The sequence below is a fragment of the Saccopteryx leptura genome, chromosome 8 (assembly GCF_036850995.1).
Source record: "Saccopteryx leptura isolate mSacLep1 chromosome 8, mSacLep1_pri_phased_curated, whole genome shotgun sequence".
Lineage (NCBI taxonomy): Eukaryota > Metazoa > Chordata > Mammalia > Chiroptera > Emballonuridae > Saccopteryx > Saccopteryx leptura.
This window is the reverse complement of record NC_089510.1, coordinates 55,233,412-55,247,185: the sequence shown is the minus strand read 5'-3', so window position 1 is coordinate 55,247,185 and position 13,774 is coordinate 55,233,412. Positions and strand designations below refer to the sequence as shown.

At 41.3% G+C, this 13,774-nt stretch overlaps 1 protein-coding gene across 2 annotated transcripts in view; it reads left to right on the top strand.

The window, feature by feature from the left end:
• The window catches only part of LMLN (leishmanolysin like peptidase), a 98,691-nt gene that overhangs the window by 76,881 nt on the left and 8,036 nt on the right, over positions 1-13,774 (top strand). Inside the window, exons 14-16 of one of the 2 annotated variants that reach the window (XM_066346977.1) lie at positions 965-1,124; positions 5,225-5,355; positions 13,302-13,512. In XM_066346977.1, coding sequence (XP_066203074.1) covers positions 965-1,124; positions 5,225-5,355; positions 13,302-13,512 — 502 coding nt within the window. Of the gene's footprint in view, positions 1-964; positions 1,125-5,224; positions 5,356-13,301; positions 13,513-13,774 lie in introns of those variants that run through there. The other variant, XM_066346976.1, reaches the window with a different exon arrangement.

The window sequence follows — 13,774 nt, the reverse complement described above, 5'->3', positions numbered from 1 at the left end:
TAGAAATGGTAAGAAACGTTTAGAATATATATTTTGATCTTAACATTTTTAAACTGTATGTCTTTGTTTCCAAATCTTTATCTTTAATTTTCTCCAGTTTACACAGAAAGTAAGGTTCATTAAAGAAAATAACTGAGATGGTCTAAGCCAATTAGTTATAAGGCTTGGAAGTTCTGCCTTAGAAAAAGTTTGACTCATGGGTTCTAAAAGGTGAAGGAAATGGTCCCACACATTCAGTCTATATCTCTGACTTGATGTTTTAAGTTTCTTGTTGCCACGGCTATCTCTAAAAAGCCTCCGCTCTGCCTCTCATGTCAAAGGACACTTTAGTCAGAAATATCTCAGAAGCGAATTTAAAATGGTTGCTGCTAAATTTTGAGCTTCCTCAAAGACATATATTTATGACCTTTATGAGTGTCTCAGGCACCTTATGATGGCGACTATATTTCTGTACATAGTACTATAATTTAATGAGTTAGAGTAAAACGTAGTGCCTTGTTTCTTTGGTGTTCAAAGTATTGTGATTTCAAAATATAGGTGATTTCTTTCATTTTCTCAGTTTTATTTTTTTAAGTTTGTCAAAACAACATATAAATTAATTTGTAAAAACACCTGAAGTACAGTATTTTTTAAATCTCAGTTCTATGCATTTGTTTTGTGTTTTGTCAACTCTTAAAAGTCTTCTAGTTCAGTTCATTGTTTGAAAACATTAGTCAAGTTTGCAATCTAATAAACTTAAACTAGTTTACTTATACTTTGCTTATTTCTAAAATCACAATAACTTTGAAGTACTCCTGAGGTGGTATATTGCTGTCTTTGTGTTGTACTATATATGAAGAAAAGTACATTAATATCTTCTTTGTGTTATACAGTATTAGAGGATTGCTATAAATTGCCTGTGGACTTTGTTTTGATTATACAGAATGTTTCTTTCTCTCCTGTCTTCCTAATAATTCTTTTATAGTACTTTGATGAACTGAATGGAATACCTGCAGAAGATTTGCCTTATTATGGTGGTTCAGTAGAAATTGCTGACTACTGCCCTTTTAGTCAGGAATTCAGTTGGCATTTAAGTGGTGAATATCAGCGCAGCTCAGATTGTAGAATATTGGAAAATCAACCAGGTTAGTAGTCTAGACAAATGAAATGTTATATACATATTACAATTATATATCAGCGATGAAAACAGTGGTTAAGAGCACAGACCCTGGAGTGAGACTGTTCATATTGTAGTTCCACTGCTATCTTTCTGTTATAAATAACCTAATTTCTCTGTGCCTCAGTTTCCTCCTCTGTACAAGGGGAGAGTAATACCTGTGTAATAGAGTTGTGGGAATTAAGTGAATTAATATAATAAGAGCTTAGAAGCATGACACATAGAAAGGATTGTTAGCTATCAGTTTTGCACATGTATACACACACACTGCTGTTAGCAATGCCTTACATCCACACGACACTTTTCATTTGCAAAGCACTTTCATTTTTATATATCATTTTGTTCTTCTAAAAACCTGATGAGAGACATAGAGAAGATATTATTGAATTTCACAGATGAACAAAAAGACACTTAGTGATACAGTTAATTGCTATTACTGCAAGATCTTCCAATGGAGAACTCTTTTTAGTTAATCACATTAGGTATCCTATTTTTTCCTTTCCTGAGAGTGTGCATTTTATGTAATTTAGAAGTAACATGCCATTCTTCTGATACCAGAATAATATTATTGTTCCATGACTAGTAAGATATTGCCATATTATTTATTCTTTCGTAATACATATAAATGAACAGGTCATCAAAGGAATGAACAATATGGTCATTGATATCCACCTTTATAAATAAAATGTTCTAAAATCTGATATGTTAATAAACAGCAATAAATAGTTTATATTTCTGTGGTCATCAGAAACTTTTTTTCCTTCTTTTTCAAGTGAGAGTAGGGGGAATAGAGAGACAGATTCCCACATGCTCCCTGACCGAGAATTACCCAGCAACACCCTCTGGGGCCGATGCAGTGCCCATCTGGTCCATGCTTGCAACCAAGCTATTTTTTTAGCACCTGAGGCAGAGACTGCATGGAGCTATCCTCAGCACCCGGGCAGATGTGCTCAAACCAGTTGAGCCACTAGCTGTGGGAGGGTAAGTGAGAGAGAGAGAAGGAGGAAAGGGAAGGGTGGAGAAGCAGATGGTCGCCTCTCCTCCTGTGTGTCCTGACTGGGAATCGAACCTGTGACATCCACATGCCAGGCCGACACTCTAGCCCTGAGCCAACCGGCCAGAGCCCAAAATATATATTTAACCTGGTCCTTTTTTTACCCCTTCTTAATCCATACTTTATTATAGATGAAGTAATTTAAATTTTAAATTTTTATGTTTTATTCTATTTATTTATTTACTTACTTATTCAGTGAGAGGAGGAGAGGCAGAGTCAGACTCCTGCATGCACTCTGACCAGGGATCCACCCAACAAGCTCAGTAGGGGGCAATACTCTGCCCATCTGGGGTGTTGCTCCATTTTTCAGCAACCGAGCTCTTCTTAGTACCTGAGGGGGAGTCATGAAGCCATCCTCAGTACCCGGGGCCAACTCATTCTAATGGAGCCATGGCTGCAGGAGAGGAAGAGAGAGAGAGAGAGAGAGAGAAGTGAGAGAGAGAGGGGTAGAGAAGCAGATGAGTGTTTCTCCTGTGTGCCCTGACTGGGAATCGAACCCAGGACATCCACACGCCAGGCTGATGCTCTACCACTGAGCCAACCAACCAGGGCCTATGTTTTAGTGTGTGTGTGTGTGTGTGTGTGTGTGTGTGTGTGTGTGTGTGTGTGAGTGAGAGAGAGATGGAGACAGAGACAGAGACAGAGACAGAGAGAGGGACAGATAGAGACAAAAAGAGAGATAAGAAGCATCAATTCTTCATTGTGGCACCTTAGTTGTTCATTGATTGCTTTCTCATATGTGCCTTGACAGGTGAGCTACAGCAGAGTGAGTGACCCCTTGCTCAAGCCAGTGACCTTGGGCTCAAGCCAACAACCTTGGGCTTCAAGCCAGCAACCTTTTGGTTCAAGCCAGCGACCATGTCTATGATCCCACGCTTAAGCCAGTGACCCTGCATTCAAGCTGGTTAGTCCGCACTCAAGCCAGTGACCTTGGGGTTTTGAACCCATCCTGTGTGTCCCAGTCCAGCTTTCTATCCACTGCACCACTGCATAGGTCAGGCCTATGTTTTATTCTTAAACCTGGCCAGTTCAACTGGATTTGTATAGTTACTTTTCTATCACACAGCTACTTAATAAAAGTCTAAAGATTTATGATAACAAGCCCTGGCCAGTTGGCTCAGTAGTAGAGAGTCAACCCAGCATGTGGAAGCCCCCTGTTCAGTTCCCAGTAAAGGCACACAGGAGAAGTGACCATCTGCTTCTATGCTCCCCCTCCCCTCCCCTTCCCCTTCTCTATGTCTTTCTTTTCTTCTCTCGCAGCCGTTGCTCCATTGATTAGAATGCATCAGCCCTGGGCACTGAGGATGACAATGTGGAGCCTCTGCCTCAGGTGCTAAAAATAGCTCAGTTGCAAGCATGGCCCCAGATGGGCAGAGCATCTGCCCCAGACTGGGATTGCTGGGTGGGTCCCAGTCAGGATGCATGCGGGAGTCTATCTCCCCTCCTCTCACTTAAAAAAATAAGATAAATTAATTTTAAAAAAAGGTTTATGATACAACTACTCAGCAGTTCAGTGTTAAAGCAAAAGAAATACACAGATCTATTATGGGTTTGCTAAAAATATAGATTCACATTTTTATTTCACAGCAGGAGTTAGCAAATGTTTATTGTAAAGAGCAAAATAGTAAATATTTAGGCCTTGTGGGTCTTGTCCCTGTTGCAAGTACTTAGCACTGCTGGAATAGTGTGAAAGCAGCCAAAACAGTATGTAAATGCGTGTGAATGTATGCCAATAAAGCTTTTTAAAAACAGGTAGCCCTGTTGGTTACAGTGTTGCCCCGAATCACAGAGGTTGCCAGTTCAATCCCCAGTCTGGGCACATACAGTAACAGATCAATGTTCCTGTCTCTCTTTCCCTCTCTTTTCCTGTCTAACTAAAATCAATAAATAAAACATTAAAAAAACCCCAAGCTGGTAAGCCTTAGGATTTGGCCTGCAGGTTATAGTTTGCTGACCCTCCTTTTTTTTTTACATCGATCACTGTTTTTTGAGGACTTTGAAATATTCATAAAATAAAGGAAATAAGAGTTCTGTTTTATATATTCTCTCTTAGCTTATATAATTAAGATTTTTAAAAACCTGACATAAAATGCTTTATAATATTTCAAAATGATGCCTGACCAGGCAGTAGCACAGTGGATAGAGCATCAGACTGGGATGCGGAGGACCCAGGTTCAAGACCCCGAGGTCGCCAGCTTGAGTGCAGGCTCATCAGGTATGAGCAAAAGCTCACCAGCTTGGACCCAAGGTCGCTGGCTTGAGCAAGGGGTTATTCAGTCTGCTGAAGGCCCGTGGTCAAGGCACATATGAGAAAGCAATTGATGAACAATTAAGGTGCTATAACAAAAAACTGATGATTGATACTTCTCATCTCTCTCTGTTCCTGTCTGTCCCTGTAAAAAAAAAAAAAAAAAAAGCAAAATGGTATAATTGGGTTCTCTGCTTTCAAAAGATGAAACCTGAATTAATTTTAAAGAGAACGAATTATCGCTGGGGGTTTAAGAGCTTCATCCTTTGTCTGTTAGCTGTTTAGAGGTCACTGAGTCCACTCTGCAGGTTTGTTCCTAGTCTAAGAGTAGGTCAACAGGTATTGATGAACTTCCAGGGGATGGCATGAGTTGAAAATGCAAAAGCGTTTTTGCTAAAGTTGCAGCACCCCCCAAAAGCTTTTATTATATAGATGGTTGTCTTCATCCTATTCTGGGTCATTTGGGAGCTGGCTGTTAGGCCACCAGTGAAGTGATTGTTAGTGCCATTTCCTCTATATATCTAACTTAAATCCTGTAGGCCCAGTTTTATCACTTGTTTCTGGTATCATAGTTTTCTCTCACTAGTTTCTGTACTGAGAACCCAGTTTGATTTTTAGCCCCCTTTCTCTTGATATTGTAATTGAAATTTTCCATTACTTATGTTTCTTTTTAAAACAACCTTTAATTATAAGAATGGAATACTTCATTTTCTTGTTCTTTGTGCCAAAGGTCAGTTTTTAAGAAAACTTTTCTGGTTTGCTTCAGACCTTTTTAAAAACTATGGTGCTGAAAAGTATGGACCTCATTCAGTTTGTCTAATTCAGAAATCAGCGTTTGTCATGGAAAAGTGTGAAAGGAAGCTGAGTTACCCAGACTGGGGGAGTGGATGTTATCAGGTAAACTAAATGATGGTCAATCACTATACCAAGTATTATGTCATTTTTTCCTTTTACTTGGTTTTTATGTTTTAAAACACATTTTATCTTTTATACTTAATTTGCTGATTAATACTTTTATATGTTTATGTAAATATTTTGATGCTTGTGTTTTGTGAAAATGTCTTTTTTTTAGAGAAATTGCCTTTATTTGTTTAAAAATATATATATAGTTGCTATATAACAGCAAATTTTATAATTTTACTTCTTGGCATATGTCTTAAGGAAATAATGGAAAATACGTAATTTTGTTCTTGATTAGATATTTGCATGGAAAAAATTTACAAAGTTATTTTCTAAGATCTGAGGAAAGCATAGCTTTAAGAATTAATAACTCAACTACTGATTAAGAAGAGATTTTTTTGCCTGGCCTGTGGTGCTACAGTGGATAAAGCATTGACCTGGAATGCTGAGGTCACTAGTTTGAAACCCTGAGCTTCCCCTTTCAAGGTACATACAACAAGTAATCAGTGAACAACTACACTGAAGCAGCTATGTGTTGATACTTCCTGCTTGCCCCCATGCCCCCCATAAAATCAATAAATAAAATCTTTAAAAAGAAAAAAGAACAGCTCTTGCCAATTGGCTCAATGATAGAGTGTTGACCCAGTGTGTGAATGTCCCAGGTTCAATTCCTGGACCAGGGCACACGGGAGAATCACCCATTTGCTTTTCCACCACTCCCCCTCTCGCTTCACTCTCTCTCTCTTCCCCTCCTGCAACCATGGCTCCATTAGAGAAGTTGGCCTTGGCCTGATGATGGCTCCATGGCCTCTGCCTCAGGCATCAAGAAGAGCTTGGTTGCTGAGCAATGGAGCAATGCCCCAGATGAGCAGAGCATTATCCTCTAGTGGGCTTGCCAAGTGGATCCTGGTCGGTCCTGGTCGGGGTGCATGCGGGAATCTATCTCTGTTTCCCCTCCTCTCATTGAATAAGAGGGAAAAAAAGAATAGATGTTTTTCCTTTAAAAGAGAACTCTAGGCCCTGGCTGGTTGGCTCAGCAGTAGAGCGTCGGCCTGGCGTGCGGGGGACCCGGGTTCGATTCCCAGCCAGGGCACATAGGAGAAGCGCCCATCTGCTTCTCCACCCCCCTCCCCTCCTTCCTCTCTGTCTCTCTCTTCCCCTCCCGCAGCCAAGGCTCCATTGGAGGAAAGATGGCCCGGGCGCTGGGGATGGCTCCTTGGCCTCTGCCCCAGGCGCTAGAGTGGCTCTGGTCGCGGCAGAGCGATGCCCCGGAGGGGCAGAGCATCGCCCCCTGGTGGGCAGAGCGTCGCCCCTGGTGGGCGTGCGGGTGGATCCCGGTCGGGCGCATGCGGGAGTCTGTCTGACTGTCTCTCCCCGTTTCCAGCTTCAGAAAAATACAAAAAAAAAAAAGAACTCTAAAGAGGACACATTACTATTTTCTTAATTATCTTATTTGCATATCTGATATCAAAAGAGTGCAACACCTTATTAAGAATTTATTGAGACTCAGGCATTCTGTATCTTAGGAGCATTCAACTTAATGAATATTCTTTTTTTTTTTTTTTTTTTTGTATTTTTCTGAAGTGAGAAGCAGGGAGGCAGAGAGACAGACTCCTGCATATGCCCAACTGGGATCCACCCAGCATGCCCACTGGGGGCGATGCTCTGCCCATCTGGGCCGTTGCTCTTTTGTGACCTGAGCCATTCTAGCGCCTGAGGCAGAGAACATGGAGCAATTCTCAGCGCCCGGGCCAACTCTGCTCTAATGGAGCCTTGGCTGTGGGAGGAGAAGAGAGAGATAGAGAGGAAGGAGAGGGGGAAGGGGAAAGAACATATGGGTGCTTCTCCTGTGTGCCCTGACTGGAAATCAACCCTGGGATTGCCACATGCCGGGCGATGCTCTACTGCTGAGTCAACCAGCCAGGGCCAATTAATGAATATTCTTTATCCTACTAATGGATGTCACGGAGCAGAATTTGCTTCAGAGAAGTGAAAAATAACAATTTGATGTACCATTTTAGCTGCAAGAGCTAAGTGGACTTCTGTAGCTGAAACTTTAAATAATATTTTAATTTTATTTATTGGAGTGACATCAGTCAATAAATATACCTAGGCCCTGGCCGTTTGGCTCAGCGGTAGAGAGTCGGCCTGGCGTGCAGGAGTTCCAGGTTCGATTCCTGACCAGGGCACACAGGAGAAGCACCCATCTGCTTCTCCAGCCCTCCCCCTCTCCTTCCTCTCTGTCTCTCTCTTCTCCTCCCGCAGCTGAAGCTCCATTGGAGCAAAGATGGCCCGGGCGCTGAGGATGGCTCTGTGGCCTCTGCCTCAGGCACTAGAATGGCTCTGGTCGCAACAGAGTGACGCCCCAGAGGGACAGAGCATCGCCCTCTGGTGGGCATGCTGGTTGGATCCCGGTCGGGCGCATGCGGGAGTCTGTCTGACTGCCTCCCCGTTTCCAGCTTCGGAAAAATGGGGGTGGAAATAAATAAATAAATAAATAAATAAATAAATAAATAAACAAACCTAGGTTTCAGGTGCACCATTCCATAATACATTATCTGTACACTGTACCACATTCACCACCCCAAGTCAAATCTCCTTCTATTATTCTACCCTTTTTTACCTCTCCCCAACTTCCTTTAAATATTATTATTGTTATTATTATTGTTATTACTTAGCAAGAAAGAGACAGGTGGAGACAGACCAGAAGGGAAAGAGATGAGAAGCATCAACTCTTAATTGCAGCACTTGAGTTTCATTGATTGCTTCTCATACATGCCTTGACCTGGGGGCTCCTGAAGAGCCAGTGACCTTTGGGCTCAAGCTAGTGACCATGGGTCATGTCTATGATCCCACACTCAAGCTGGTGAGCTTATGCTCAAGCCAATGAGACTGTGCTCAAGCCAGCCACCTTGGATTTTCGAACCTGAGTCCTCAACATCCTAGGTCAACAGTGTATCCACTGTGCCATTGCCTGATCAGGCTTTAAAATTTTTTTTTTTTTTAGGTGAGAGGAGGGGAGATAGTGAGGCAGATGGCTACATGTGCCGCCACTGGGATACACCTGGCAAACCTATCTGGGGCCAATACTCGAGTACTGAGCTACTTTTAGCACCTGAGCTACTTTTAGCACCTGAGTGATCCAACTGAGCTGTCCTCAGTGCCTTGGGCCATGCCTGAACTAGTCAAGCGCCTGGCTGTGGGTGGGGAAGAAGGAGAGAAGGGGGAGAGAGAAGGGGTGAGGAGCAGATAGTCACTTCTCCTGTGTGCTCTGACCAGAAATTGAACTCAGGACACTCATACACCAGAGAGATGCTCTATCCACTGAGCCACGAGCCAAGGCCTTAAATATTATATTATTTTTAAAGTTACTTAAAAATTATTAACTTTTTTGGAGTAACAGCTTTAATTGAGATACTATTCATATTAAATTATTTTTGAAATCTTATAAAAGATAATTAAAAATAAATACTTGCCAACTATAATATAGCAACTGTAATCAAACAACCATTTTCTGATAAATTCTATTAACAATTTATTTCTTGACTAAATACATAGTTTTGACCTATTGTAACTATAACACATAATTTTGTTTTACTTTCTTCACTTAGTATTTTTGGTGCAGAGCAAAACATTCTTTCCAAGTCCAGTAATAATACTATTCTTGATGGCTGTAGAACATTGCATCACAATTTGGGAAGTCACTTCCTTATTATATATTGAATTTTCACTATGTGAAAATTCTTCTTCTTTTTTTTTTGACAGCGACAAGGAGAGAGTCAGAGATAGGGATAGACAAACAGGAAAGGAGAGAGATAAGAAGCATCAATTCTTCATTGCAGCATTTTAGTTGTTCATCAAATGCTTACTCATATGTGCCTTGACCGGAGCAGGGGGCTACAGCAGAGCGAGTGACCCCTAGCTCAAACCAGCGACCTTTGGGTTCAAGCCAGCGACCTTTGGGTTCAAGCCAGCGAGCATGGGGTTATGTCTATGATCCCATGCTCAAACCCACAACCCTGTGCTTAAGCTTGTGAGCTGTGCTCAAGCTGGCAACCTCAGGGTTTCGAACCTGGGTCCTCCACATTCCATTCTGACATTCTATCCACTGTGTCACTGCCTCGTCAGGCTGTGAAGATGTTTTTATAAGTATTATATATTACTTTACATATATATTATATATGTAAAAACTTACATATTTTACCTTTTTAAAAATTTATTCTTTGAAATTCCTATAAGTGAGGATATTAGGATAAAGGAATAAAACCAGAACAGTGACAACTATTGTATAATAGGACGATGACCTTTCAGGCTATTTTAATGTTTTATCAGTACTACCACTATCATAAGAGGATTATGCAGATTTGAAATGTCAGTCATAAAGATTGAATGTACTACTTGGCTTCCCTGTACCTAGTATTGTCAGTTAGTTTTGCTAATTTAATGCTAAACACCGTTTATATGGAGAAGTGTGTATGATTTCCAAACAAATCACATATGGATTAACTGTTTTGTTCTGTTTTGTTGTTGTTGTTTCTTTTCCTTATTTTGACTGAAGTTGCAAGAATGGTACAGAAATTATTTATTTTAGTCATTTAAGTATAAATTGCTGACATGCTGTTTCATCAGTCCCAAATATTTTAATGTGTATTTCTTATAAACAAGGATATTTTCCTACATAACCACAATACTACCCAAAAAATCAGGAAATTAATATTGATACATCTATTTCTTCATCCCCATCAAAGTTTTGCCAGTTGTCCCAATAATGTTCTTGTAGCAGTAGGATCTGGACTAATATCACAGATTGTTCAATCTAGAACCATTCCTCAGCCTTTTCTTGACTTTCATAACCTTGCCATTTTTTAAGATTATAAGGCAATACTTTTCTAGAAGAAAAGATGTCTGATGTTTGTCTGATGTTCTGTGGAACTCGGGGAATGTCTTTTGGGAGGCAGTATCACAGAAGTGATGCTCCTGTTCTGGTGGTACACTCTTGGTTTGTCCCTTTACTGGTGATGCTGACTTCTTAGTATACTGGCTTCTCCACTGACAAGTATTCTTTTTCTGTTTTAATTAGTTACCTTTGTATTAGGTAATACAAAGGTTTTACCTATGTCAATAACTTATTTCTTGTGATACTTTCAGTTTATTAATTTATGTATTTATATCAGTTTTGATGCATAGATTGATTCCATTTTATTCAGTGGGTATTGCCATTATGTTCAGCCTGCCTCCCTCCCTCCCTTCTTTTCTTCCTTCCTTCCTTTCTCTTTCTTTCAACAGAGACAGAGAGAGTCAGAGAGAGAGACAGACAGGGACAGACAGGGAAAGAGCTAAGAATCATCAGTTCTTTGTTGCAGCACCTTAGTTGTTCATTGATTGCTTTGTCATATGTGCCTTGACTGGGGGGCTACAGCAGACTGAGTGACCCCTTGCTCAAGTCAGCCACCTTGGGCTTCAAGCCAGTGACCTTCAGGCTCAAGCCAGTGACCATGGGGTCATGTCTATGATCCCATGCTCCAGCCAGCCAACCCTTGCTCAAGCTGGTGAGCTCATGCTCAAGCCAGATGAGCCCACACTCAAACCAGTGACCTTGGGATTTTGAACCTGGGTCCTCCGCATCCCAGTCCAACACTCTTATCTACTGTGCCACCCCCTGGTCAGGCTGTTCATTATTTATTTTGATATTCAAGTTTCTCCAACATTGGCCAGAGGGAGCCCCTTTAGGTTGGTTCCTGTGTTCTTTCGCCTGTCCCCATATTTCTGTTAATATTTGCTTGCTTTCTGGCCCAAAATAGTCTAAGCCTATCATTGCCCCCACCTGGAATCAACCATTTCTCCAAGGATCTCTAGTTTATTTCAGTGGATGGAGTGTGATATTTAGAACCGAAGATGTGGTGCTAGAGGTACTCTTTATTATTGTAATATACAATTATTGATCGACTTACAACCTATGCAACTTACGACCATTCAACTTTATGACCACAATCTCTAGCCACAACTGCTCTGCATTTGGCAGCGCAGGCGTTGCCCAGCTGGGCATACGACAGTGCGGACCAGCTTCTGGCAGCACTACCATCTCCACGTGTACCATTTCAACTGTTATCCCAGACTCGGTACAGCAATTTGTGTTTTGTGTCTTGGATATTTTTCGTCAAACCCCTCCCAAGATGTCTACTAAGAGGAAATTGTCTTTGCAAATATTGAACCAGTTGTACTGGTAATGCAGTGTTTTACTTAAACCTGACAAATGTAAAAATAAGAAACAAAATGGTGTAGAGATGATACAAATGGCATAAAATGAACAAAGAAAATTATGATATATAACAATAATGAAAGAAAATTATGATAAAATATGACTTAAAGATTTTTATAACATCATTTCACAGTACTGTACATATAGCCTACTCAACTTACGACCAAATTGTGTTACAACCGGTCTGTCGGAACCAATCGTGGTCGTAAGTCGAGCACTAGCTGTAGCTGCTCTTTAGGCCCTCTTTGTAAGCAGAGCTAGGAAATATATGTGTTAGGGAATTGTATGTATTTATATATATGTCCTCATAGATACATAAATACAGAACCACGAGTTTGCAGCGATCTGGTTCCGGTCTAACACCCTTTCTGCATCTGCAGCTCTTTTCTCTAAGAGTGAGAAACCTGGCTCCCCTTGTCCTCAGTCTGTTTACTTACTTGGTCTGTCCACATCTCTTTCACCTCTCCCACCCCTAGGTGGTTGCCCTCCTCAGCGACTTGGACTCTGACACAACCCATTAGATCACAACATCTCTCCCTCACTGTGATCCAGATCCTGTGCACATCTTTAGGGGAAAAAAAATTATATCCCACCCTTGTCTTCTCCGTTAAAGCTGCCAGAGGGCAGGCATTGTCTTGTGAACTTCTTTAGTATCCCTTTCAGACTAAACACGATTCCCAGTCCTCATTTAGAAGTTGATTACATTGCACTATCGCTATGAGGATGCTTATTAGATGTGGTCATTGAAAGCCCCTCCCAGGCTATGGTAGAGGTTACTCTTTGTTGTTTTCTGGAAAGCTTATTATAACTTAAATTTCCAATTGAGTATTATATTTAAACTTAATTGATTATAGAATTGTTTCTAAAATGACTCCATTATTGGAATACAATTTTAGAACTCCTCTTTTGAAATTGCCTTCTAAGGAAATCAGTTTTAGTACTTTGTGTCACACCTATGTTAACCTAGTGTTAACCAGTGTAGTTAGCTACATTTACCAGACTCAGTTCGGCGCAACTTTTGGATATTTCCAAAAATTACATCTACTTGGAAAGTAAAAATTTGCTGCCATCAAACATTTTCAAAAGCATGCATTTGTTTTGAAGATAGTTCCAGGAGAGAAGTTAGAAATATTTAAAGCAAAGTACCATAACTTAAATTAATATGAAGTCTTTTGAAAAACAACTTTGAAGAAGAAACAATAATTTAAAACGTTTTAGCCTGACCAGGCAGTGGCGCAGTGGATAGAGTGTTGGACTGGGATGCAGAGTACCCAGGTTCGAAACTCTAAGGTCACCGGCTTGAGCATGGGCTCACCAGCTTGAGTGCGGGGTCGCTCGCTGGCTTAAGTGTGTGATTATAGACATGACCCCATGGTCGCTGGCTTGAGTCCAAAGGTCATTGGCTTGAGCAAGGGGTCACTCGCTCTGCTGTAGCCCTCTGGTCAAGGCACATAGGAGAACGCAATCAAGGAACAGCTAAGATGCTGCAACAAAGAATTTATGCTTCTCATCTCTCTCCCTTCCTGTCTGTCCCAATCTGTCCCTCTCTCTGGTCTGTCAAAAAAAAATTTTTTTTTATATCCCAAATTGTGCTTTATAGCCAGTATTTTTAGTATTCAACCTTTTACCTGCACATGAAGAAGGCCAATATACTTACTGAGCTGATTTCTTTTCCTATTCGAAGGTTTCTTGTTCTCCACAAGGTCTAAAGGTCTGGGTCCAGAATACTTCATATTTGTGTAGTCGGGCCGGGCAGGACCTCTTCATTAGTATTCAGATGAATGGCTGGATTCATGACGGATACCTGCTCTGCCCATCGTGTTGGGACTTCTGTGAAGTCTGTCCGCCAGAAACAGACCCTCCAGCTATCAACCTGACCCGAGCTCTACCCCTGGGTGAGTAGTGTCGATGGCTGGGGAGAGACATTTCATATAAGATGTTGAAATTTTCCTTCAAGGAAGCTCTAAAACAGGCTGAGCATCTTCTCTTCTAATTTCCGTCTTAGGGAAAGTCTCCTTCCACCACTGAATTTGTTATTTCAAAAGACTCCATTATTGGCCCTGGCCGGCTGGCTCAGCGGTAGAGCGTCAGCCTGGCGTGCGGGGGACCCGGGTTCGATTCCCGGCCAGGGCACATAGGAGAAGCGCCCATTTGCTT